This window comes from Nelumbo lutea, chromosome 8, assembly GCF_056320005.1.
Source record: "Nelumbo lutea isolate HS-2025 chromosome 8, American lotus-T2T, whole genome shotgun sequence".
Classification (NCBI taxonomy): domain Eukaryota; kingdom Viridiplantae; phylum Streptophyta; class Magnoliopsida; order Proteales; family Nelumbonaceae; genus Nelumbo; species Nelumbo lutea.
The window spans coordinates 10,252,181-10,278,524 of NC_142691.1; the positions used below are offsets into that span (position 1 = coordinate 10,252,181).

Here is a 26,344-nt window from a genome sequence, read left to right on the forward strand (position 1 = left end):
GTTGTAAAGTCGTTTCCGATGGCGGTGAGATTCGGGCTGTATATCGGTGCTGTGAAGAGGCGGTGGAGCTCGGGAGAGGGAGAGAGGAAGAGAGGGAATGAGAAGCCACGTCCTGAAACTGAAAGTCACCCAAACGCGGCACTACAAGTATTATCCACGGTGTCATTATAAACATTGGGCGCGGTCCACTGCTGGCCGCACTGGTTGAAGGCCAGTTGGCTGAGGCTGGACTTGATGTATTTGAGCATGAATCTCAGGTACCAGAACGATTGTTTGGGCTTGAAAATGTGGTTTTCCTTCCCCACGTGGGAAGTGGCACAGGCAGTGGAAACATGTAAGGATATGGCGGATTTTGGGGCCCACTTTCTAAACAACCCTCTATTAACACCTGTAGTTTGGTTGTGTTTTAATAGGGGGCTAGGCCGCTAGGGCTTGAGTTGGGTTTGTTGCCTCCAGGAGGGGGAAGGAAATTGCTATCTTCTGGGCATCTCTCTCGGTTCTAAATATGATTTTTGGTTTTTTGATAATTTATATGATTATTGGTTGTGCACAAGAAAATTGATAAACCTAATTTCTTTAATAACACAAACTGTTGCTCTCAGAGACTTGGTACAGGTTTGGAACGCATGCCAACCCCAAGATGAACATGGGCATCCAAAGCAAGTGATTTACCATTCTTTTATATCCCAGATAGTCGATGACCTTGTGGGGAGACGGGACTGTCCGATTATCTTGGATGTTTCCAAATCCCAACCACTGGCTCTTCTTTTCCAGAGGTGGGAAATTTTCCTTTTTGAAGCTGCTGGAGCTCCTGACTGACGACTTTGTTGAATGCATGCACCTTTATCATTGTTGAATATTGACCAAATCCCAACCACTGCTTGGTTGGTTGCAAGTCTTTTAGATATCATGGTTTTCCGGCATTATAATCAACGGACAAGGACAGGTTGAAATATTCAATGCGATTTCTGAAATTCACTGTAGAACTACAAACATTCAAAATGTCAAAAACACTACTCTATACATCGAGGCCCACCGTGAATTAACATCAATTCCAAATTGATACCTACCCTAAGCCTAAAAATTCTGACCCTGGGCTGAACCGTCATTCTCCCTATAATCAAACCCCCCCCCTGTCTAGATACCAAATTTCAAACCCCCCCTGTCTAGATACCAAATTAATTAAATACAAAACTATGTCTAAACATACAGGGGAATAAAGTGAATGGAAAACATTAGTTAAGTTCTCTGAAGATACCTAACTTGAACAAAGCTTTATCACATCTAAGCGGGGTTGGTTACATATATCAACATTTGCAGGAAAAACCGACAGATTTTCCCCCGCTTCTAGTTCGCAGTATTCCTTCACAGCCAAAAGATGTTGCAGCACGAGTATATAAAGATCGATATTCCATACCATATCATTATTTAAGTGTGAATTACACAGATCAAGCAGCAAATAACGTATTTAAAGTTCGTCTTCTAGAGATGTGGCAAATTCCACTTTCTCATGAACATGTCAATCAGAGAAGAAAGAGGTTGGATGCCAAGGTGAATGCCATTGTTTCATCAATGAGATGGGCAGAAATCTCTTCCAGAAACTAAATTAGCATACATCTCAATCTCAAGTTTCTGAAACATTTCCTCGTTCCAGAAATAAGCCCGTGATGTTTGATAAATTGAAGCCCTTCTTTGAATATCTTCTGAACCATTTGCATCTTTTTGGTGCTTCTCTCACATGAAATCTTCTTCCAGTTCTTGCAACGATTTGTTTGCTGCAGCAATCTGTTTGTTGGAGGTCATCTTTTCAGAAACCATCAGGCCCTTGTAGCTCCTTATCTCTGCTTGCCTCTCCTTTTCAAGCCTCTCCATCTCCTCCCGTCGTTTCTGTAATAGCATTAGCAAGTTGAAATTTCTAATATTTCAAAGCACTCAGGAAATAATAGTCTTTTTTTTATAAGGTTGCATTTCAGAATACACTTACGGGATTTCAACACAGGATTTTTTTTATCAATAATTTCAACGCAGTATTATTTTGCGAATGATAATATAGAGCTGGTACGCAGTGAAAGTTTATGGAACCCCACTCCTAAAAAGAACAAAAACAATAAGGAATTGAAATTGGTCCTGGTACAGCAGCTAGTCTTCAGGAAATGCCATATAGAAATTAAATCAGAAATAAGCAACTATCAATCAATTGGGCAAGGCAAGGCAAGGTGCTGACCTAGTGCCACTGGGGTGTTGATACTTTTTGACCATTTATCTTCCATGTTTATATCATCTCATTTTTTTCTTTTCTATTGTTGTAGTAGGTTGAATGAAAGGAAAAACACACTGAACCATGAATTCCAATATTTTATAGTTTTCACAAATAATTCATTTCCATTCACCATTTAAGTTGGTCATTCTTCAACTCTCTGATGTAATTCATTCTATCTTCCTGCTACACCCATCAGAAATGGTGCTCTTTCAGGAAGAGGTTCATGACAAAAACAAAATACTTAGTCTTTGGTAAGGTAGTAGTATTGTATAAAGTCTGTACTCCCCCTTTTTATGGAAGGGGCTCTCTTTGTATTTATTTGTTTCCCAGATCTAACAAAGTTCACTGATCTCATTACTGATCTAGTAGAAACCCTTATATGCTGATTCGGTCAAGCTTCTTGTGAAAGGAAGAGGAGAAAGTTGTAGATTTCAGCAATAGAAAGAGAAAAGGGAAGAAAAGGAGAAGAAGGTCAACTAGGATTGTGATAGATGACCCTAGCCGCCAGCCCCTCATTCTATTTATATTTAAGTTAAGTATGAGATATTACAAAGATGCCCTTAATAGGGTGGCAACTCAAACTAAATAATTACAACCCCTTTAAAAATAAAAATCAATGGGCCCAAGGCCCAACAACTTCTAAATTTAAAGGAAAATAAACTAAACATAGATCGGCCCACTCATCAACACAAATTAGTGGCCCACTCAACACTCCCCCTCAAGTTGGGAGTAGATGTCACACATTCCCAACTTGCGTAGATCATGCTCCAGTTTATTCTTTGCAATGCCTTTTGTGAGAACATCAGCAAGCTGCAGATCAGAAGAAATGTATGGAAGACAAACTTCTCCAAAAATTACCATTTCTCTGATAAAATGTCTATCTACTTCAATGTGCTTAGTTCGGTCATGCTGGACTAGATTATGGGCAATATTAATTGTTGCCTGGTTATCGTAGTATAACATCATAGGTTCTTCTGCCTATACACCGATTTCTTCTAACAGATAACGAATCCGGAGAAGTTCTGAAACTCCATGTGCCATGGCCCTATATTCAGCTTCAGCACTTGATCTCGCCACATCTGTTTGTTTTTTACTCTTCCATGAGACTAGGTTACCCCCAACTAGGGTGCATACTCCCAAAATTGATCTTCTGTCATCAAAGCATCCTACATAATCCGCATCTGTATAAGCCTCTAACTTCAACTGTCCATGATCAGTAAACAATATGCCTCTGCCTGGATGTCCCTTCAAATAAGCAAGATTCTTGTCAACTGCCTTCCAGTGTTGGTCTCGTGGAGCATGCATGTATTGACTTACTACACTTACTGCATAGGAGATGTCTAGTCTTGTCATACACAAGTATAGTAGCCGACCCACAAGTCTTTGGTATCTCCCAAGGACCTTTACTGGTTCACCTTCTGATGCACTAATTCTATGGTTCTGATCAATGGGGGTGCTAGCTGCCTTTGTTCCAAGCTTCCCTGTCTCTTGGAGAAGGTCCAAGACATACTTCTTTCGAGAGATAAAAATTCAATGTTTCAATCTTGCAACTTCAATGCCTAAGAAGTATCTCAGTTCTCCAAGATCCTTAATCTCAAATTCCTTATCCAGGAGGTAGATTTCATTCACTTCACGACCACTCCCAATCATCCTCTTTGAATCCAGATCCTGCAAAATACAACGTTCAGGAGAAAAAAATTACTGAACAGTTCAAATTCTAAGTCAAACTACTAACATATGACAAATTGGTGCTCAATCTAGGAACATGGAGGATAGAGGGTAAATAAATAGAATCATTAATCTTGACAGATCCCTTCCCAACAACAGGAACATGGGATCCATCAGCTGTAGAGACCCTATCTCTGCCAGAACAGAGCTGGTAAGAGGAGAAAATAGTGGAGCAATGGGTCATATGCTCTGAGGCTCCAGAATCTATAATCCAAGGAGATCTCTCTTTACCTGAAGCAGAAACATAGTTTGCAGTGACATGTGAACTACCTGTGTAAGCAAAGGAGGTAGAGTGAGTTCCACCTGTGCTACCTGTACCTTGTTGTCCACTTGCGGCTGAACTGGAACTAGCTGTATCCCTCTGATTCAGAAGTAACCCAAACCTCTCAAGTTCGGCCCTTACTGCAGCAACTGCAACGGACTCCAAAGCAACTGTAGTAGGGGGGCCGGAGTATCACCAGTAACAGTCATGTGCGCATTTCCTTTCTTATTCTTCAATCTGGTCGGCACAAGATGTGGGTGAAGCTTTTAACAAGTATCTCTTGTATGCTTAGGCTTCTTACAGTAGTCAAAGACCAAGTCTCTTTTGTCTTCCATTTTGTTTTCATTGCCATTCTGTTTAGATTTCACGGCGCTTACCATAGCAGACTGATCAGAAATGAGATTTTTCATCATTACATCCCTCCTGCACTCCTCTCCTGACACAAAAGCATATGCTTGGGAGAGAGTGACACTGTCGCTAGAAAGAAGATGTTGTCGTGCAATGTCGTACTCGGGGTTAAGGCCAGCAAGGAATTCGAACACCCTATACTTCTCTAAATGTCTTTGATAGGTAGTTGCATCATTGGTGGTTTCCCAAGCAAAGGTCTCTAGATGGTCGATCTCCTGCCACAGGGTCTTAAGGACTGAAAAATAGGTTGCAACAGATCTATCTCCTTGCCTTGTAGCAATAATCTGATTTCTCAATTGATAAGCCCTAGCAACATTCTCCCTTTGTGAATAGGTTTCTACAACCCCATCCCATATCTCCTTAGCAGTATTTCCCCATAAAAAGTTTTTACTTATATGTGGCAACATAGAATTACACAACCATGTCATTACCATATAATTTTCCTGCACCCACCGGGAGTTGCCAGTTTCAGGTTTCACCTCTTCACCAGTAATATACCCAAATTTTCCACGAGCCGCAATGGCCATCTTTGCAGATTGGGACCATTCCAAGTAGTCTGTACCATCCAACCTAACTGGAGTAATGGTCCCAGCTCCGAAGGGGTCTCCAGCACCTCCTCCCACTAGTCCCATTTCATTCCCGAGCTTATATTCAACTCTGTGTCCCTCCATGTTTATCAAAAGAGATACAGAAAACAACCAAAAATTGCAGCAAGAACAAACAAAACACCTTCTGGAACCAACGGCATTCCTTTAGTGTCCTGGACTTTCTTTCCACGAAAGATTCCTTTTCTGTGGAATGGGAGAAGAGAGAGAAAAAGCAACTGCCCTCTCTAAAAGCCTCCAAATCACGTGGAACTTGAATCGTCCCTTACAAAAAACCCCAAGGAACCCTAAAAAATTAGGGCACCACTACCAAGGTAAAAAATTGAAGAGTCCAACAAAATCAGGACTTTTCCCCTTTCTCTAGTTTTTCATGATTCTGATGAGAAACCCTAAACCAGCTACAGGGCATACAGATCCATCAAGAAAATCCAAAAACTAGGCTTACCTGAGAGCTTCGATCAGCCTCTTAAATCTCCATGTAGTCGGCTGATCTAGGGCTGCAGGAGTGAATCACTTCCAGAACCTTCAACCTGCTCTAATACCAAGTAGAAACCCTTATATGCTGATTCGGTCAAGCTTCTTGTGAAAGGAAGAGGAGAAAGTTGTAGATTTCAGCAATAGAAAGAGAAAAGGGAAGAAAAGGAGAAGAAGGTCAACTAGGATTGTGATAGATAACCCTAGCCGCCAACCCCTCATTCTATTTATATTTAACTTAAGTATGAGATATTACAAAGATGCCCTTAATAGGGTGGCAACTCAAACTAAATAATTACAACCCCTTTAAAAATAAAAACTAATGGGCCCAAGGCCCCAACAACTTCTTAATTTAAAGGAAAATAAACTAAACATAGATCAGCCCACTCATCAACACAAATCGGTGGCCCACTCAACAGATCTTAAAAAAAAATCATTTGATTAGTCAGGAGATTTATGAAGAGCGTGTATATCCTACAGGAGGGGGAAGACAACACAAATCACCTTGTTAAATGCAGCCCTAGACACAATGGGTAATCTGAGGCTCCTTTGTAGGATTGGGTTAGAAGATACCTCTAACTTTAGCAGCAAAAGCTAAAACATAAAAGGAAGTACTCAAGGACAAATCAATTCCTTGGAGGCATTGAATGTGCATAATAAAGAAAGATTGCAAATTAACTGGGTACACTTTATGAAAAAGTTCAAGGATGTTACTACAGGTCTTTTTGAACTGGAACTCTACCTAGCTTGCTCTCATTTTTCTATATTTTATTTTATTCTTTCTGTTCATCCCTTAGCCCCATATGCATACAAAACATAATGAATTACTGACTAATGAAAATAGATCCACGGAAAGTCAACAAAACAATATTAAAGTTCAGAAGTGTTTCCAACTGAAGGGCTCAATTGAGTGCCCAATTGAAGGGCTCATGATTTAACAATGGGATGAGGTAGTAAGAACCTATTTAAGGGCTCATAATCCGCCAATATTTTTAGTATGTTGAATATGTAAATTTAGATATTTAGAAGGTGCCAATATAATATACTAAAGAAGTGTTCATGCAGTATCCACACATATAATGTATTGATGTCTGACATTGGTGCCCAACAGACCAAGCAGGTATAGACATTCAGATACCATAGTTTGAAAAATATATATCTAATATTGGAAGATTATTGAAACCCTGGTGAACCCTTGGCAAAATTCTTCCAAGTGCATTACAACTCCACCATTTTGGATGTGCATAAGAGTAGTAGACAATAATCTTATTTTTACAAGCACCCCTTTTCCCGCTTGGAAAAACTCAACATTCCCACTTAATGCAAGTACAAGTTTAACTAGTTTGGGTTGGCTATACGATATGAAAAGTCCATGCACACAGAAATAGAGGGTTTTACTCTAATCATTCAATTTCTCAGACTTCCCAGTTTTGCTAAGTTGTGCATTATATCTTTGCCTATGGTCTGCAAGAATACAGCATATACATTCATGTCTTAAAATACACTTTCTAATATATATTGTTTCTGACCATTTACTCTATCCAGCTACATGCCTGGGTTTGAAATCCAATTGCACCCAGTAAATAACTAATTAACTACTAACCTGTTTGCCTATCCCAAAAACAAAATTAAAAGGTTGCAAGGATAAGTTGGAACAGGTACTCTAACATGGATAAGTTGGACTTACTTTTTCTCTCAACTGAAGTTTCTTCTCAGCTCTTTCTGCCGCATTAACTGCTTCTCTCTCAGCTGCATGGACAGCAAAATGAATACAAGATCAAGAACCAAAATTCACCTTCAAAGTTGACATACTGATACAGTTAAATCTTTATAGCAGGTGATTATAGTGCTAGAAGAAGTTTACATGTCAAGCCTAGAATTAGCAACACATGGGCATGATAGCATAAATTGTAAAATTTAAACACCTATCATTTTCATTTCACATATAGAAGCTAAATTTGTAATACAACCTCTTAAGTCTGGCTTCCTCTCAACTTTTGTCTTGTTCAATCTATTAACTATCTCATTTATGCGCTTCTCTACTCTCACAGTGCGGACCTACCAAACAAAAAAACAAAGATTGAGAAAGACATTATTCCCTTAAATGTTCAACTGTTACCTAGATCAAAACAGAAGTAGAAATTGTACTTCATAAACCACTTTGAGAAAATATAGAGTCACTAAAAAACATATAATGCTCACCATTTTAGGATTGTGAAAACCAACTTGTCCAACATCCATGGAAGCTGTCTTCTTCAAATTGTACCATGGAGTGTAAACAACATCAACATTGTTGACCTTGTTGCCTGCTAGAAGAAGAGAAGCTTAGTCATATATGTTTTTTAGTGTTGCTACTTAGAAGAGAAGCTTGGTCATTTGAATTCAGCATACTCTTTAGTACAAATGCCCCTCATAAGCATGAAGCCAATGAGATATGCTTTTTTTATGATAAACCTTGCCTTAGATTCATATTCATGCCCCTATGAGATTATTGATTTTGAGTTGCTAGCAGCTTGCTAAAACTATATAAATTAATAGACATTAAGAATAATTGGAGGAAGCATAGAATTACCTTGGATGGAATTTGCTTTGACAAGTTGAGCACAATCTTCCAGTAAACCTTCACTTATATCATCAATTGTCTGACCTTTATTCAGTCTCAGATAAACATGAGCAGAAGACATTTTATCAACATGGAACCTGCAGTGGACAATTCAAAAGAAAATTTCTTTGAATTGAACAAACAATATTTACCAAAGAGGAGACTTAGTGGTCTATATTTCTCATTTTATTAGGGCAAACTTTATTGAGTTCAGTTGCTCACTCTAATGTAAACTTCCAACTGAGGTGTACAGGTAAGATGCAGAGAAATATCATTTGCAAGTTTTCAATTGGTAATAGAAGAGTCACACCTCTTTTAGCGGAAAAAAACACACATATCAGGACAACTTTCTTATGATGTTGGCAAAAACTATACATACAGTCATACATATATACATACTAGTAAGTGTGCACGTGGTAATTTTAGACGATGATAATGATAGTAATAATGTATTCAAAGAATTTTATAAATATGTATTTGTATCATATATTTTGTTTTTATATGTTTTTTATTTTTTACTATTAATAGGATGCATATTGCAAAATCCAAATCTGATTACATAAACACCTCATCTAAATATGTGATAATCGGATCGAGTTGTGAAATTTCAAGTATCATTGACAGGTCTACCTACTTGGCTAAATTCTTCCTTTTATAATATTTTATCTTTTTAGTGTTTTTTTTCCGTTCATTTATAAAAGAAATGTAATATTTAAATAGAGGTAATTGAATGAGGTGAAAAGTAGTAGTTTAATTTACAATTAAATAGGGACTAAATTCAAAAATGAGTATTTTAATCAAAAGAAAGTTCCACAGTCTTATTTATATTTTTAATAGTAGTGTAAATATAGAAATATAGATGTGTTCAATTTTTTCTATATTTTTTTATATTTCAATGTACAAATAATTCCAATATGTCACACTTACCTTTTGTTTAATATGATAATTAATTAATATTATACATGTGCCTCAATTTTTTACAACATTTATGTATTTTTCATTTTTTGTATTTTTATATATTTTATTAATTTTTATTTAACACATTTGACAACCCAAAAGTTGAACTATTGATCTTTGCCAAATAGTAAAATAATTTCATTTTTTGTCAGTTCTAAAGTATGTATTTCATTTTCATTATTAATAAAAATAATTCTTTTTATTACACTTATTTTTAAAATTGGATTAATAAAAATATCATAAATGTCTTTTTTTATCAATAACAGAAACTTTATTAAGAATTATGAAGCTTTAGGTACAAAAAAGGGGGAGATAAAGAGTCTTATCTCCCCATCAGAAAATTACAATTAAAGAAGATTGAAAAATAGCCCAAAAAATAGCCTCCCTATTCACCCCTTGCTTGGCCAACCCATCTGCAAAAGAATTAACAGTCCTTTTCACCTAGTTGTATTGTATCTCAATGCCTCTACCTAGCCATAAGAATTTTTCCTTTTCATTATTGCAACTCCACAAGCCACTGTCCTCTTTCTTCAACCAGTTAATCACCACCTTTGAATCACCTTCCAAAATCAGCCGACTGATATTTACTTCCCCTGTTCTTTGAACCCCTTCCAAAGCTGCAAGGATCTCAGCCCTAATAGAGTCTCCTTCTCCAATAGGGCCTGAGAACAGAGCAATAACAATCCCTTCCTCATTCTTGAAAACTCCCCCAATCCCAGAGGGCCCTGGATTCCTTATGCTACTGCCATCAAAATTCACTTTTATAAATCCAGATGGAGGAGGGGACCACAAGGGACTAAGAGTCCTCTTACACAGAGTAGAGGTTGCCATCTTTTTCCAGTTTCTTAACAGGTCAGCAATAGGAAAGTTTGAGAACAGTTCCATAGTTTTTAGCCAATGGGCAGCCCTTAAAAGTATTAGGTCTAATAGTTCTTCCAGGGATCTTTCCTTTTCTGAAAATATTCGAGAGTTTCTTTCCTCCCATAGTGACCAACACACGGCTGCCCTAATACTCCTCTACATCATCTTCCCTCGCTTCTTAGGCCATCTGAAAAACAAAGGGGAAAACAAACCTTGAACACTCTCAGGAGGGTTCCAAGTACACCCAAAGCAATAAAGTACCCACTCCCAAACAGTTTTAGTAACCTTACAAGAGACCAAAAGGTGGTAACCGGATTCTCCATCATCTTTACAGAGAGAGCATCTATTAAGAAGTTAACAAGAATTGGGTCTCTTTTTCTGAAGTAGATCATTTGTATTTATTCTTTGGAAAATTTCCCAACAAAAAAACCCAACCGGAGGAGGAATGGGCTTGCTCCAAAATTCCTTAATCGGAAAGGACACACCAAAAGGAACAGATGACTGAGTTAAGGTTTCAAAAAACGAAGCACAAGAGAAGGTTCCTGAAGTAAAAGGGATCCAAATTCTGGTGTCTTCCCTACTAGGATCAAGGAAGATATTCTCAAGGATGGCTAATAAAGGTAAGAGGTTGTCCAAGTCTATATCCCTAATTGCCCTTCGTAGGCCGAGGTTCAACCCAAAACCAGAAATGGAATCTGAAGGAACTAAAAAAGAAGAGACAGGTTCATTTTTCAAATCTGACAGAGCATACAAGGAAAGAAATTGGTCCTTCAGAGGTGAAACCCCAACCTAAAGATGTTCCCAAAATTTTATTCGATTGCCAGAGTTAACATCGTACCTGATCCAAGGGGAGAAAACCAGAAGCAGATCATGGATGGATTTCCACGGAGAAGCAACTGTAGCCCTTGCCACAATTCCAGAATCCCAGCCGTTGTCTTCCAGCCCATGTATGCTAGCCACGATCTTTGTCCACAATTTTTCCTTTTCCACTGTGAACCTCCACAACCATTTTCCCAACAACGCCATATTCCTTTTCTTGGTGTTTCCAATCCCAAGACCTCCTAGTTTTTTACATCTAATTACCACCTCCCATCTCACCCTGATCTCTCTTCTCCTCTACCGACTCCCACAGAAAATTCCTCATTAATTTTTCCAATAAGTTGGAGACCTTGGTGGGGATCTTAAACACCGACAAATAATACACAAGTAAGTTAGCTAGGGTGGACCTAATCAAAGTGACTCTCCCTCCTAAGGAAAGATAATTTCTCTTCTAGGACGCAAGCCTCTTCTCAAATCTCTCCACTACCAGAGTCCAGAAGCTTTCATTCTTAGGGTTATCTCCTAAGTGAGTCCCAAGTACGTCAAAGGCCACTTTGAGATTGCACAACCTAACACACCTGCATAATTCCTTAACTCCATCTCCTCCACATTCACCCCCACCACACAACTCTTATCAAAGTTCACCTTGAGGTTAGACATCTGCTCAAAAAGTTGTATTGCTAATTTTAAATTCCGGATCCATCTTCTATTCCCACGCTCACAAAACAAAATTGTGTCATCTGCAAACTGGAGATGTGTCAGTGGTACCTCCTACCTGCCAACTCTCCACCCTTTTATCAGATTCCTCAAGTCTGCTCTATGGATCAATCTCCCAAGTACATCAGCCATCAAGGTAAAAAGAAAGAGGGAGAGTGGGTCTCCTTATATTATACCTCGCAAAGCAGGAAAAAAGTCAACCATTGTTCCATTCACCAATATAGAATAGTGACAAGTCCTAATACAGCCCCAAATCCATTTACACCACCTATCTCCAAATCCATAGCTTCTCAACACCTCCACTAAAAAAGACCAATTCACTAAGTCATAAGCCTTCTCCAAGTCCAATTTGCATACCACTCCCTTCTTCTTAGATTTCCTGAAGCTCTCCAGACTCTTGTCTTCTCTACAAAAGCTCCTTGGTTGGGTGCAATAATAGAGGGGAGGACCTTCTTTATCCTGATAGACAACACTTCTGCAATTATTTTATACAAGCTATTCACCAAACTAATAGGTCTGAAATCGTTAGGTTGTGATGCCTCTTTCTTCTTTGGGACCAAAGCAATGAAAATTGAGTTCAAGCCCGAATTAATTATTCCCCTACTGTGAAACTCCTCGAAGACTAACCTAAGATCCTTCTCCATTATATCCCAACAATCCTGATAGAAAGACATTGTGAAGCCATTTGGGCCTGGAGATTTTGTCCTATCCATTGAGAATACTGTTGTCTTTATCTCTTCCGGATCAAACCTCTTTTCCAACCATTCTCTGTTTTCTGCACTTAGAGTCGGCCACTCCAAACCCTCCAACCACACCCTCTCATTCAAAGGCCTTCTGAATATAGATTTGAAATGAGTTACTAAGGCCTCTGCTATTTGATATGAGATTCTTCCTTTCTCCTCCCGTTTGCCATTGAATGGAAAAATCTAGTGTTTCTATCTCCCTCCTTTAGCCACTTGCACCTAGATTTTTGCCTCCAACTTATTTCCTCCTTAATCAAAATATCCTCCATCTGCCTTCTCAACTCCCATCTCATTTTCCTGTCTTCTTCTCCAAAGGATCCCCTCTCTTCCTTCATATCCAAATCCTCAATCTACTCTAGCAGGACTTGTTTCCTTTCCTCTAATCTCCCAAACTCCAACCTATTCCACTCCTTTAGTTGTGATTTTAGAAATTGAAGTTTCTTGTGGAACCTCATTCCCTCCCACTCTACTATCGGATTAGATTGCTCCCACCACTCCCCGATCTTCTCACTGAATCCCGGATAGGTTAACCACATTTTCAAACCTTAATGGAGTGGGTCCATCACCTCTCAATTCCTCCTTACACATCACTATAGGCCAATGGTCTGAAGTAATTCTTGGGAGTGCCCTAGATACTAGGTTACCCCAATGTTCCTCCCAGTTTGTTGAGAACAAGAATATGTCCAGCTTGGAGCATACTAGTCTCGACTGAAGGTTGGACCAAGTGAAGTTATTATTTAGGAGTGGAATCTCTATAGGCTCAAAAGTATCCACAAAATGGTTGGACCGCACTACATTAAAATCCCCTCCCACACACCACGGTCCCTCCCAGAGGCCCCTAACATCACTCAATTCCTCCCACAATTTCTTCATCTATCTAGAGTTGTCTATTTCTTTCTACATTTTTGTAATTTCCTATATTTATTTATATTTTAAATATTTTATTACCTAACTATGACTTCTTAGGTTTATCAATTTGATCTGGATGGTTGAATTGCTTAGTCGCCACTTGGATATGGTTTTGTTTTTTAGCCAATTTTAAAATATATGGGTTTATATTGTTAAAAATATTGACTTAACATAAATAACTTATTGGTGAAAATAACTTAAATATAAGATTTAATAAGAGAAAATGAGAGTTAATACCTTTAAGTATAAGGGGATCAAATGAGGTGGAAAGTAATAATTGAAGTTACATTTTCAACTCTTACAATTAGAGAAGTAACAAATAAACAAATGTGGACATTTCAGTAGCCATCAAAAGTTGGCATTAAAGTTATGATAAAAAGACTTTCATGCCTTTTATCAAACAAAGAAATAGAGGGTAATTTTAATCCAAAAAAAGTCCACTTTGCATCCGCACTTTTATATATAAGATTTACATAGAGAGAATTGAATTAGGTGAAAAGTAGTAGTTCAATTGACAATTTAAACCTTACAATTCAAAAATGAGTATTTTAGTCAGTGTTTTAAAAATCGGACCAAACCGGATGATCGAACTGTTTGGCCTAAGAATTGGTCAGGTTATCAGTTCCGTTTTGGCCCTAAACCGTTATTTTACAAAAAAAACCATTAAAATGGTCAAGAAACTGCTAATTCAGACAATTTAACCATTACAATGTTTAACCCGGTTAATGGTTCTCAGGTTGCTTTCAAACTAATTCCAAATTTTTTATTTATTTTAAAAATATAAATTAGAAAATAAAAATATGATAAAAACTTTCATATCTCAAAATCTTGTTCAATTATTCCCAATGGCCAAAATCATTTATGTGATTCTTTTTAAGTTGTAACAACAAAAAATTACAACACCAATGAAAATTTTGAAAAATCGATGCAAGAGATGAGAGGTTAAACATCGATCTTATATTAAAATTTGAGATACACCAAATGACCTGGGATTTGAAAGAGACTTAGAAAGATGAGAGAGATGTAAGAAGAGGGCAAGCGATGTTGTAGCAGCGTGATGATGAACAAGAAGATAGTCGCTGCCAACAATTCCTTCTTCTTCTTAGGACAAATAGTTCTGCAACAATGCTCGATGAATATGGTGACAACTATCTTCAACAATGCTTCATTCTCTCCTTCTTCTTCTTCTTCTTCTCAACTTTAACTAGCCGCCGCCTTCTCAAAATCTCACACTCCCCTCTCATAATAATGTGTGCGTGTCCACCATTATTATGGTGGACTTTAATCTATTAAGGGTCAAAATAAAAAATTACATTATATTTTACATCTTACCAATTTGACCCACTCAAATTGGACGGTTGAACCATTGACTCGAAAAATGAAAGCCAAAGCAATTCCATTTTTGGGACGATTTTCAAAACCTTGGTTTTAGTCAAAAGAAACTTCCACAACCTTATTTATATTTTTAATAGTAGTGCAAATATAGAATTATAGATGTATTAAAAATTTTCTATATTTTTTTTGTATTTTTGTGTGTCAAAATAATTCTAATATGTCACACTTACTTTCCATTCAATATAATAAATACATGACACTACACATGTGCCTAATTTTTTTCCAGCAAAATTTATGTACTTTTATATTTTATTAATTTTTATTATTTACTTATGACATTAAAGGCTAACACATTTAACCCACAAGTTGAACTATTTATTATTAATTTTTATATTTCATTTTTTGTTTGAAATAAATTACGCATTTCATTTTCATTATCAATAAAAATAATTCTTGTTTATTACAATATTTTTTAATTTGATTAATAAAAATATCATTAATGTGTCTAATTTTTCTACGGTTTTTGTAATTTTCTATATTTATTTCTATTTTAAAAATTTTATTACCTAACTATGATGGGTTGACCAATTTGATTCGGATGGTTGAATTGCTTAGTCACCACTTGTGAATAAGGAATGATATTGTTTTTTAGTCAATTTTAAAATATATGAATTTATATTGTTAAAAATATTGACATAAATCTAATTAGTAATATTTATTAGTGAAAAATAATTTAAAATATAGGATTTAATAAGATAAAATGAGATTTAATACCTTAAGTATAAGACTTAATGAGAGGGGATTAAATGACATGGAAAGTAATAAATTGAAGTCACACTTTCAACCCTTACAATTAGAGATGAATTAAATACACAAATATAGCCATTATAGTAGCCATTAAAGCTATAATAAAATAACTTTTATACCCTTTCTCAAACAAAGAAATAAAAGGTAATTTTAGTCCAAAAAAGATTCACACAACATTCACACCATATATCCCCAAGGGACAGCCCTTCTTTGGTGGGTCAAATTCCACCTCTTAAGATGTGTTGGTTCAAACAAAATGCCCTTTCTTCTCTTCTTTTTTCAATATTCTTCCTTCCTATTGTTAGTTTCTTGGTTTCAGGATTTGCATAATTCAGTCCTAACTGTATGCAAACTATCTTGCACCAATAGTACTTGGAACTGTAAATTGAACTAATGGAATATCAAGTCCGGGTGTTTTTTTTTTTTTGGTCTCAAGGCAATTAGAAGTAAGGAACTGAAACTATACAAGTATACAACATAAAACAAAAAATGGTAATGGATATGGATCAAAAACATACATGGGTTGCAACAGAAACTCAATTTCTTAAAAAAATAAATGAGAAAAATAACAAAAATCATGGTCCAATCATGGTTACGAAGGTTCTATCAATGCCAAGATTTCCTAAATAGAGTTATTGAATGATGATTTATTTTTCTAATGGGTAAAATAACAAATCTACCACTACACACCATGCTCTAACTACTTATTATTGAATGATGATGCTGAGAATAGTATGACTATTATACCTAAAGTGAACTGGAAGAATGGAATAAAACAAGTCTGCAATGAGTGTTGGATTGACTCTCCTAAGTGGATGAAGTGTCGTTGTTGGACAAACGTTAGATTCTGACACTCCCTGGTTTCTTGACAAGACACTTCATAACGTTTTCCTTTATCTACATGCTTATTTGACATAAATGAATGGCTAGTGTTGACAGATGTACTGTATGTATTGTACACAGGTTTAGTGCCCGTAGGGGTATTTTTGTAATTTTGTAGACCTCTTGTGTTGTACGGCCAATATATTATAAATACAAATGCTTCACTCGCATGAAGCAGTTCTTTTGAGGCCTTAAGTCTGCAACCTCTTCTCTTCTCCTTCTTCTTCCTTTCTTCTTCTTTTTCTGCTCAACATGGTATCAGAGCGGAACCGACCAGGCCTGGAAAACAACCATCTGAGGTCTCTCTCCACTACTGCATAGAAGCTATAGTCTTGATGCTCAAAGACAAGGAAGATGAAGCATTCTCTAGTGTTGCGGTTAGTCTCCACTGCCGAGTAGGGTTCTGCTACAAAAAAGCTGACTGTTCAACTTCCTAGCGCAGAAAAGGATTCTTCTACAAGCTTTTTCTTCTTTATCCTCCAGCCCAGGTGCTAGTGACTGGAGTTGCTCAGCTAAGAAGACTGTAGAAAACCATCCCAGATGTACGAAGAAGGGTTCTGGCCTGCAGAAAAGATTGAGTCCATAAGTGTACTGCCTATTCACAGTTCGGGTGACCTAGGTACTGAATTGAAGCTTCTCTGTTTATGGTTCTCTTCTTGCACTATTTCGATGGACTATTAATGTCCTAAAATCTGAGTAGGGACTGTTCGGCTGTTTTTTACCCTCCTCCAATTGCGTGTTGCTCTATTCAGCTCTCTAAGGGACTGTTGATGAACCCTAAACCCTAAATGACTGTTCGGTTGCCCTGGAAAGTGGATATCAGCCGATTAGGTGTGGTGAACCACCACTTGTATTGTTGTTCCTACTGAGAGAACTTCATGAAAGTTGTAAAACTATAGGTCATTCAGACCTGGTTACACTGCAAGTGCAGTATTCGTATATTGTTCTATGGACTCCTACAAAGTGTAGGTCATACAAACTAGTACTGCAGCTGCAGTGTTTGTGCTTGGTTCTCTGTGAAACCGAAAAGCAGCAAGTGCCCAGTTGTGGATTGTAGCAGCTCTATAAGGCAGTGTGCATTTGGTTTTGTGTACTTCTAAACCTAGAATCATGAATAGTGAAGATTCAGCTACATCCGGAATCTCCACAATGCTGAATGGAATGAGTGGGAGCAGTGACCTATCCTTCCCTATGGTTGTTGTTCCTCTTGATGGGTTAAATTACCTAGAGTGGTCAAGAGGGATCAAGTTATACATAACTGCAAGGGGAAAAATAGGCTACACAAATGGAATAATCAAAGAACCACCTTCTGGAAATGCAGAACATGATAGATGGGATCAGGAGAATAGTATGGTTATGTCATGGCTTTTGATCTCCATGCAACCGAAAATAAGGAAGAACTTCAAGTGGGCTGAAACTGCAAATGAGATCTGGGAACATGCAAAATCCACATATTCTGAACTTCAACACTATGCCAAGAATTATCAACTGCGAACAACCTTGTCTACTTGTTAACAGGGGGAGAGAAGTTTATCAGTTTATTACTCTGACTTGACCACTAATTGGAATGAGTTGGACCATTACCAGAATATTGATTGGAAGTGTGATGAATATGCAAAATTGTATAAGAAACTTGTCTCACAGCAAAGAGTGCTTGCTCTTTTACATGGTCTCAATCCTATCTATGAATCCATCAGAGTACAAATTCTAAGTTCTAAGGATCTTCCTTTAATTCAGGAGGTCTATGCTCTTGTCCAGTCTGAAGAGAGCAGGAGAAACTTGATGAACAGCACCGGAGGGGATGCAATTGTGTTGGCAGCAAAGGGGGTTACCTCTACTAGTGGTGAACCTTCTTCCAAGAGAGGGGATCTCCAAAAGAAAGCAGAATATAAGGAAAAATTGTGGTGCACTAATTGTCAAAAGCCCCGGCACACCAAAGATACTTGTTGGGATCTCCATGGGAAACCAAAGTGGGCTCAGGATCTACCTAAGAAGCAAGGCTCAGATGTAATTAGAAGGCCCGAGCAACAAGGTACCAAGAAACACCACATGGCCAACATGGTTATTCGGGAGAATCAGCCCTCCACTTCTACTATGACTCAAACACCACATGGCCAACATAGCTACTCTGGATCTGACCCAAGGGAGGATATTGTAAACTCCTTCCGTGACCATTTGGAGCTTTATGTTAGAGAAATTCGCCAGGTGGATACTCCTCCCACCACCTCTTTTGCATCCACATCAGGTAATCCTGCCACAGCTTTCCATGTTGCTTCTCACAACCTTGACTCTCCATGGATCAATGATTCTTGAGCGTCAAAACACATGACTGGTATATCCTCTTACTTTCAAACTTATCACCCTCTTTCTGGAAGAGATAAAGTGAGACTAGCTGATGGATCATACACTTCCATAGCTAGTCAAGAAGCTCTCTCTCTTCCCCTCGGCCTTACTCTTTCTGATGTTCTTTATGTTCCAAAATTAAAATTCCCTATGAATTTGTTCTCAGTCAGTAGTGTTACAAATTCCTTAAACTGTTTTGTGACTTTTTTCCCTTCCTATTGTGTGATTCAGGATCTGACCTCGAGGAGGACGATTGGTAGGGGACGTATGGTTGATGGACTCTACATGCTGGAGAATACTGTTCGCCTTCATGTTACAGAGTCTATGAGTCAGTTCGGAAAGAGTAAAATATATTTGTGGCATTGTCGTCTGGGTCATTTGTCCTTTGAGTCCTTGAAAGTTGTTTTCCCAGAACTGTGCAAGTCTGTGTTTGTTTCTAATTTTTCTTGTCAAACGTGTCAGTTAAGCAAGCATTGTAGAACTCAATTTCCTCAAAAAAATAGTAAATCTGAGTTTCCTTTTCACATTGTGCATTCTGATGTGTGGGGCCCTGTTACTTTACCTTCTGAGAGTGGCTACAAGTACTTCATTACCTTCATTGACGATTATTCCAGATACACTTAGGTATATCCAATGCGAATCCGTGAGGAAGTACCAAAAATTATCCAAGATTTTCAACAGATGGTCTTCACCCAATTTCAGACCGAGATCCAAATATTTCAGTCAGACAATGCAAAAGAGTTTTTTCATAGTGACCTCACGGAGTTCTTTGCTTCACATGGCTCACTTCATCGGAGCTCCTGTGCCCGCACGCCACAACAAAATGGTGTGGCTAAACGGAAGAACCGACACCTCCTTGAAGTGGCACGGGGTCTACTACTCCACATGAATGTTCCCAAACGATTTTGGCTTGAGGCTGTCCTTTCTTCTACATACCTCATTAACCGAATGCCCTCTCGTTGGTTAGAGTACAAAGCCCCACATCAGCTTCTCTTTCCTAAGGCCCCTCTTCTTTTTATCCCTCCTCGTGTTTTTGGTTGTTGGTACTTTGTCCAAAACCTATCTCCCACCCGAGGGAAATTGGACTCTCGTTCTATCCCGTGCATATTTCTTGGCTACTCATTCTCTCAGAAAGGGTATCGTTGCTTTGATCCTGTTTCTCGGAGATTCTGTGTCTCCATGGATGTTACCTTCTTTGAAGATGAGCCCTTCTTTCCTTTTTCTCCTCGGGGGGAGTGTAGACATGAGGAGAAACTAGTTCAACTTCCTCCTCTTCCTAATCCTTCTCCTCCTTCCCCTTCTCCTTCTGATCCTCCACCTTTCCATGTTTTTTTCTCGTCGTCGTAAAGGCCAACCAGGTTCAAGAGCTGTGGAGAATCCAAAAGTTGTACCTCAAGTGCCATCAAATTCATCGGGGGAAGATCATACTCACTCAGATAACTTGACTCCCAATGATGGTCCTGACCTCCCTGTTGCTAATGATCTTGACCTTCCTATTACCCACAAGAAAGGTGTTAGGTCGTGCACCATTAAACACCCAATTTCCAACTTTGTTTCCTATGAGAACATCTCACCTTCATTTTGTGCCTTCCTTACCTCCATTGACAGTATCCCTATTCCCAAGAATGTGGCAGAAGCTCTCTCAGTACCAAAATGGACAAATGCCATGAAGGAAGAAATTGATGCTCTTCACAAGAATGGCACATGGGAACTTGTTGATCTCCCCAAGGGAAAGGATCCAGTTGGATGTAAATGGGTGTTCACTGCATGGGGTTGATGGAACCGTGGAGAGGTACAAAGCTCGTTTAGTGGCAAAGGGTTTTACTCAAGTATATGAAGTTAATTATGCAGAAACATTTGCCCCTGTTGCCAAAATAAATTCTATTAGAGTACTTTTCTCTCTTGCTTCCAATCTGAATTGGGATCTACATCAGCTCGACATCAAGAATGCCTTCTTGAATGATGACCTTGAAGAGGAAGTTTATATGGTTCAACCCCCCGGTTTTCTGGTTCAAGGAAATGAACAGAAAGTGTGCAAGTTAAAGAAGTCTTTATATGGGCTGAAGCTATCACCAAGAGCTTGGTTCAGCAGAGGGGATACAAGCAATGTCAGTTAGATCACACACTGTTTGTAAAAAGGGGAGAAGGTAAAATGGTTGCCCTAATAGTATATGTGGATGACATAATTGTTACTGGTGACTGGAAAGATGAAATTCAAAGTTTGAAGGGCTTCCTTGCCACTCAGTTTGAAGTGAAAGATCTAGGACCTGCCAAATACTTCCTTGGAATTGAGGTTGCCCAATTAAAAAAGGGTATCTTCATCTCCCAAATGAAATAATTCCTAGACTTGCTTAAGGACACTGGAAAGATTGGGGTTAAGCCAGTTGACTCTCCCATTGACCCCAACCATAAGTTAAGTGACAGCCAAGGTGAACCACTTAAGGATGTGAAGCAATTTCAAAGGCTTGTAGGGAGATTGTTGTACCTCTCTATGACTCGTCCAGACATAGCATATGTTGTTGGTGTCCTCAGCCAGTTCATGCATGCACCTAGGTCCACTCATCTTGAAGCAGCGGAGAGAATACTGCAGTATCTTAAGAAGTTCCCGGGTGCTGGCTTATTATTCCAGAAACATGGACATTTGAGAGTTGAAATTTACACAGATGCAGATTGGGCTGGATCTCGAAGTGATAGAAGGTCTACTAGTGGTTACTGCACCTTTGTAGGAGGGAACCTTGTTACTTGGAGGAGTAAGAAGCAAATCGTGGTAGCTAGATCTAGTGCTGAAGCTGAGTACCGTGCAATGGCACACGGAGTAGCCAAAGGTATGTGGATAAAGAATATATTGGGAGAGTTGGGTTTTCCAATAGACAAACCAATGACTCTACTCTGTGACAACAAGGCAGCTATAAGTATCGCTGCTAACCCGATACTACATGATAGGACAAAGCACATTGAAGTTGACAAGCACTTTATCAGAGAGAAAATCATCACAAGCGATGTATGCACTCCATACATCAGCTCTGAAGACCAATTAGCAAACATCTTTACAAAAAGGATAAACAATTCCAGACACCAAGATCTTTGTGACAAGTTGGGCATGATTGATATCTATACTCCAACTTGAGGGGGAGGGTTGACAGATGTATTGTATGTACTGTACACAGGTTTAGTGCTCGTAGGGGTATTTTTGTAATTTTGTAGACCTCTTGTGTTGTACAGCCAGTATAGTATAAATACAAATGCTTCACTCGCATGAAGCAGTTCTTTTGAGGCCTTAAGTCTGCAGCCTCTTCTCTTCTCCTTCTTCTTCTTCTTCTTCTTCTTCTTCTTCTTCTTCTGCTCAACAGCTAGTATACATAATAAATATCATTTTTATAGGAAATCATTATTAGGTAACAAAAATAAAGTTCAAGAGCTTTTTTATAATATAATGTTAGAATTCAGGTGCTATCACTTGGTATAAAGGTAAGATCATGGGCTGGAAAGAATGAGAACATAGGTTCAAGTCTGAGGGCAGCAACTTTTTACGAAAAAATGACAAAGGTTGGGACTGTACCTAGTCTACCCCTCCCAACACACCAGATAGCCAGGAACATCATTGGGTAATGGCCTTTTTTTTAAATGTTAATATTTGAAAACATATAGATTCTTTTATTAGAGAAGAAGGAAAGAACAAATACACAATGGTGATAAGATATCAAAAGAACAAACTCGAAAAAACACACACCCAAATAAACAAATTCAACAAAAAAAAAAGCTAACCTTTAAGATACAGAAAACCAACCCAAACAAAACAGCAAACTGCACCCATAGAACAATCAGATCATCAAAAAACTCATATAAAAACCCAAAGCACCAACTAGAACCAACATCAATCACCGACCCGCTTCACCACTTAAAAATTTTCTTTGATCAAAGTATGTTTCTTCCAGATCTCAGGAAATTTTTCTCGCAAATTCTTCCCCTCCCACAAAAGAAATCCCTAAAATCTTGCTTACACTGACTTCCACTTCCACTATTTTTTCCAAGTCTAAATTTCTTTCTACTTTCCTCACTCTATCCAGACACACCTCCTCATCATTCTCTTTACTTTCTCCAAACTCTTCTAAAACACCCTTATCCCCCTCCAGCTTCTTCTCCAAGGGAAGAGAAACATCTTTTTGACAGTCTGCAATCGATTCCAAACCCTTACTTTCCAAACCTTCTTCTGAATGATCCAATACATTACTAGGTTTTTCCAAATGCTTTAATATGTTTTCTTTTTTTTTTTTTTTTGTTCCCTTCCTCTTTTAGATGTGCCCACAAGTGTATCGGATTCTGATTCTCATATTTGTGTCCATGGCCATGCAACATTGTCTGCAATAAAAATAAGGACGAATCCCCAAATGACATTTCACTCAAGACAAAGTATGTGACTAGCTGTACTTTTGATGGAAAGGAAGGTGATTTAGTTCTGATTGTCATGTTTGTGTCCATGCAACCTTTTTTTTTTTCTTCATGGGCTACACATCAGGGGGTAGCCCATCCCTCATCCCCTTAACCCCCCCCCCACCCACCCTGGTGGCAGCAGGATCTCTGCTACAATGAATCAGAAAGGAAGGCCTATTAAGTTGTTTTGCCCATGCTTGAGTTCTTTCCTCTCTCTGTAATACTGACCTCAAATTGAATAATCCTGTTCACTCACTATCTAGTGGCAGCTTGACAAGGGTCTAAGTACATGAGCATGGATGAGAATATTTGAGATCAAAGAGAAAGCTCTTATTTGCACACAGGCAGTAAATACTTGCTGTCTCTACCTGTTTAAGTTACTCTAAATCTCCCATGGTTCAAATCAGATGTTTCATGACCAAAACTATGATAGCCGTTGTGTTTGAAGCCATTTACGAAAATTCTAAAATCAAACATTATAAAACCCCATACAACTTGGATTCTTGAGGTTATAGTCATCTGCATATAGTACCCAAACCAAATGCCTCAGACTCTTGCTAGAATGCAATTCTGGACATTATTCATATATCAGAATGATATCCAAATAACCCATTCATGCTTATCCTTTAAGAAAAATTAAAAGAAAGGAAAGACAGAGTAGAGAACTATGTCTCAACTTAATCAAATCAAATTACATAAATTGTATAAATCTTACGACTCACAAATTGAATGGTAGGATTCAAAAAGTAATTGTAAGAATTTTGCATAAAAGGATTCAAACATAAGATTTGAAATTTTGAATCTGAGGTGGCCTTGGGATTCATTGTTCAAATGATCAAATCATGAATTATATCATAAATCATTGCTGTCCAAAATAATCATATTACAAATCATGAGATTGTGACAACCATGAGATAGATACACAAAATGAGAGATCATCTGATGATTACCTTCTTTACATAAAATGGAAGATTTGTATTGGAATGCAAGCACACATCTTAAGGGTCCATAACTCCATATCAGAATTACGCAACATGACAAGACCCATTAGGGCCATGCAAATTCTTTTAGACTGATTGAAGTATGCAACCTAGAAAATAAATATGCCCTGAATGAGGAGTCATAATTCCTCTGTTTGGCAAAGCTTAAACCAGGTAGTTGGTATTGGCTTATCTTTAAATACTAAAACTCCTCAAGCACCAATACTTCCTGCAGTGTTCTTTGTCAGGGGCTTTTCCCAAGGTATGGTTCAGGGGAACGGAAATTTTAGAAGTTATGATAGGTACTACCTTTCCTTCGTTCGTGCTATGTGCGTTTGGGACTTTTTTGTGAAATTATTTAAGTTATATAAAACGCCAAAAATCCACATAATTTAAAAATGCAAGACACAAAGCTTAAAAATACATAAAGGCATGAACTAGACTTAATAATTAGAGTGCAAAAAATGTTATCTATTAGTCTATAAAGCACACGAAAACCTAGGTTTGCATAAAAAGTAAATGAGAGTGCAACACATGTTTTCTATTAGTCTACAAAGCACATGATAACCTATAGTTTTATAGAAAGAAAATGAGGTATGGGATAGTTCAAACAGATAAAGTAACGCATTAAGTTGTTACGGCAAGGAAAAAAATGATCAAAGAAATAAAGTACAACATTTCAGTTTACAAACCATAATCTGTAAACAAATCCGAAACTAAAACGCGGAAAGATTGCAGCCTAGAACGACGAAAGATATTAAGAAGAGGACAACAATAAAGAGACTAAGAAATCTAACACAGAAACAGAAAATTAGGGCATTTTAGTGAACTGAGAGCAATAAAGATTATTCCTTTTAACCAGTAGCCAATACATCAAGTTCAAAACTTTAACTGTAAGTGCATAATGTAACACCTGGAAATCAACTGAAATTAGGGCGTGAATACACAAATCGACACATACGAAATAAATATAAGAAAGGAAACAAAGAATTATTTTTTACAAGCGTAGAATGATTATAAACAGAATATAAACGCAACACATAAAACTAAAGAGAAAGATAACTGAAACTCGTCAATGAATACCAAAGCAAACTATGAATTACGTCTGCAAATCACTAAAATGAACCAATGAAAGAAAAAATCGGACGAAATAAAATAAAATTTACCAGATATCCTCGGGAAAACCATATTTGATGAGCTCTTCGTTCTCGTATTTGTCCAATCCCATGAAAATAGTGTAATCACCGGCCTCTGGTCGAGCTTTGAAGTAGAACACCATCGTTTCTTCTCCTCTCAAAACCAGAAAAATTAGGGTTTTGAGATTGGAGAGAACAATTTGAGGAGGAAAAACAGGACAAAGGGAAGAAAAGATATATAGTCTTTCGGAACGATCAATTGGCAGCGTAGGACGAGGGGAGAACCAAAGAAGGTGAGAGCACCAAACGGGGGGAAAATCGAATAAAGAATCCAGAGAATACAAAAAAGGATTTATGCTTTCTATCCACCGGTGTAAATTGAAATAAGTATTTTTTCAGTTTTGCCCCTACATTTTATGATTGTGCAAACAACACCTTTATAATTAATAATGTTTACAGTAATGTGCTTAATAATGTTTTCTTCTTGGAAGGTTTGCGCCGTTTGCCTCGACTTTGGGACAGTGAGACTTAGCCTCCCTGAATTTTCATTTGTGATAAATTTCCACTCCGAATTTTTAGATTCCTGAACTTTACCCCGCTCTGTTAATAGACTTCGTGGCAAATTACAAAGATGCCCAACCAAAGTTTCTATTTTTCTATTTTATTGTACTTTTCTTTTTTCTTTCTTTCTTTCCTCACAATATTTGTATTTTTTTAATTTTTATTGGATTTTTTGCTGTAAATTTTGTAATGTATTTTTCAATTTCGTTTTTTTTTTTTGCAAATTATATTGTTTTTGTGCTTTCTTCTTTTTATTTTTTTCTTGTATTTTACTATTTTTTACCTTTTAGAGTCACAGTGTATTTTCTGTAAAGAACGACCCTGAGTTTTTTTGGGGGGGGGGTACTTTCTTCTTATTTTATTTCAACTAGAGCCACAATGGTTTTGATGGCTCTATGCTGTGTAGCTGTGTTGCCTTCGAGTTGAGATGGGATTCAATCACTGGAAGGCCCACTCAAATAACCATCATAGTTTTGCATTTGGAATATCTCCCCATGAAATAAAGTATAAAAATTACAGAAATG

The 26,344-nt window shown here is 37.7% G+C and overlaps 1 protein-coding gene across 2 annotated transcripts; it reads right to left on the reverse strand.

The window, feature by feature from the left end:
* Nucleotides 1–1,393: 1,393 nt before the first annotated feature.
* On the reverse strand, nucleotides 1,394–25,836 carry LOC148842649 (uncharacterized). Of its 2 annotated transcripts, XM_088956825.1 has the most exons (7): nucleotides 25,290–25,808; nucleotides 8,310–8,437; nucleotides 7,940–8,043; nucleotides 7,708–7,795; nucleotides 7,425–7,486; nucleotides 1,985–2,089; nucleotides 1,394–1,887 (listed from the first exon to the last, which is right to left on the reverse strand). In XM_088956825.1, the coding sequence occupies exons 1-6, from the start codon at nucleotides 25,400–25,402 to the stop codon at nucleotides 1,991–1,993; spliced, it is 594 nt and encodes a 197-aa protein (XP_088812951.1). In that variant the 5' UTR covers nucleotides 25,403–25,808; the 3' UTR covers nucleotides 1,394–1,887; nucleotides 1,985–1,990. The 2 variants fall into 2 exon arrangements, with proteins under 2 accessions (XP_088812951.1, XP_088812950.1); XM_088956824.1 differs by lacking the exon at nucleotides 1,985–2,089 and having other exon boundaries at nucleotides 25,290–25,836.
* Between the last annotated feature and the right edge of the window lie 508 nt (nucleotides 25,837–26,344).

Bases quoted from the DNA above. Each gene is read 5' to 3' on its own strand.
- LOC148842649 (XM_088956824.1), bottom strand. From the start codon at position 25,402: ATGGTGTTCTACTTCAAAGCTCGACCAGAGGCCGGTGATTACACTATT. The intron at 8,044-8,309 runs GTAATTCTATGC...TTCTTCTAGCAG, and splicing joins CAAAGCAAATTCCATCCAAG to GCAACAAGGTCAACAATGTT. The intron at 7,487-7,707 runs GTTGTATTACAA...CTGTCCATGCAG, and splicing joins GAGGAAGCCAGACTTAAGAG to CTGAGAGAGAAGCAGTTAAT.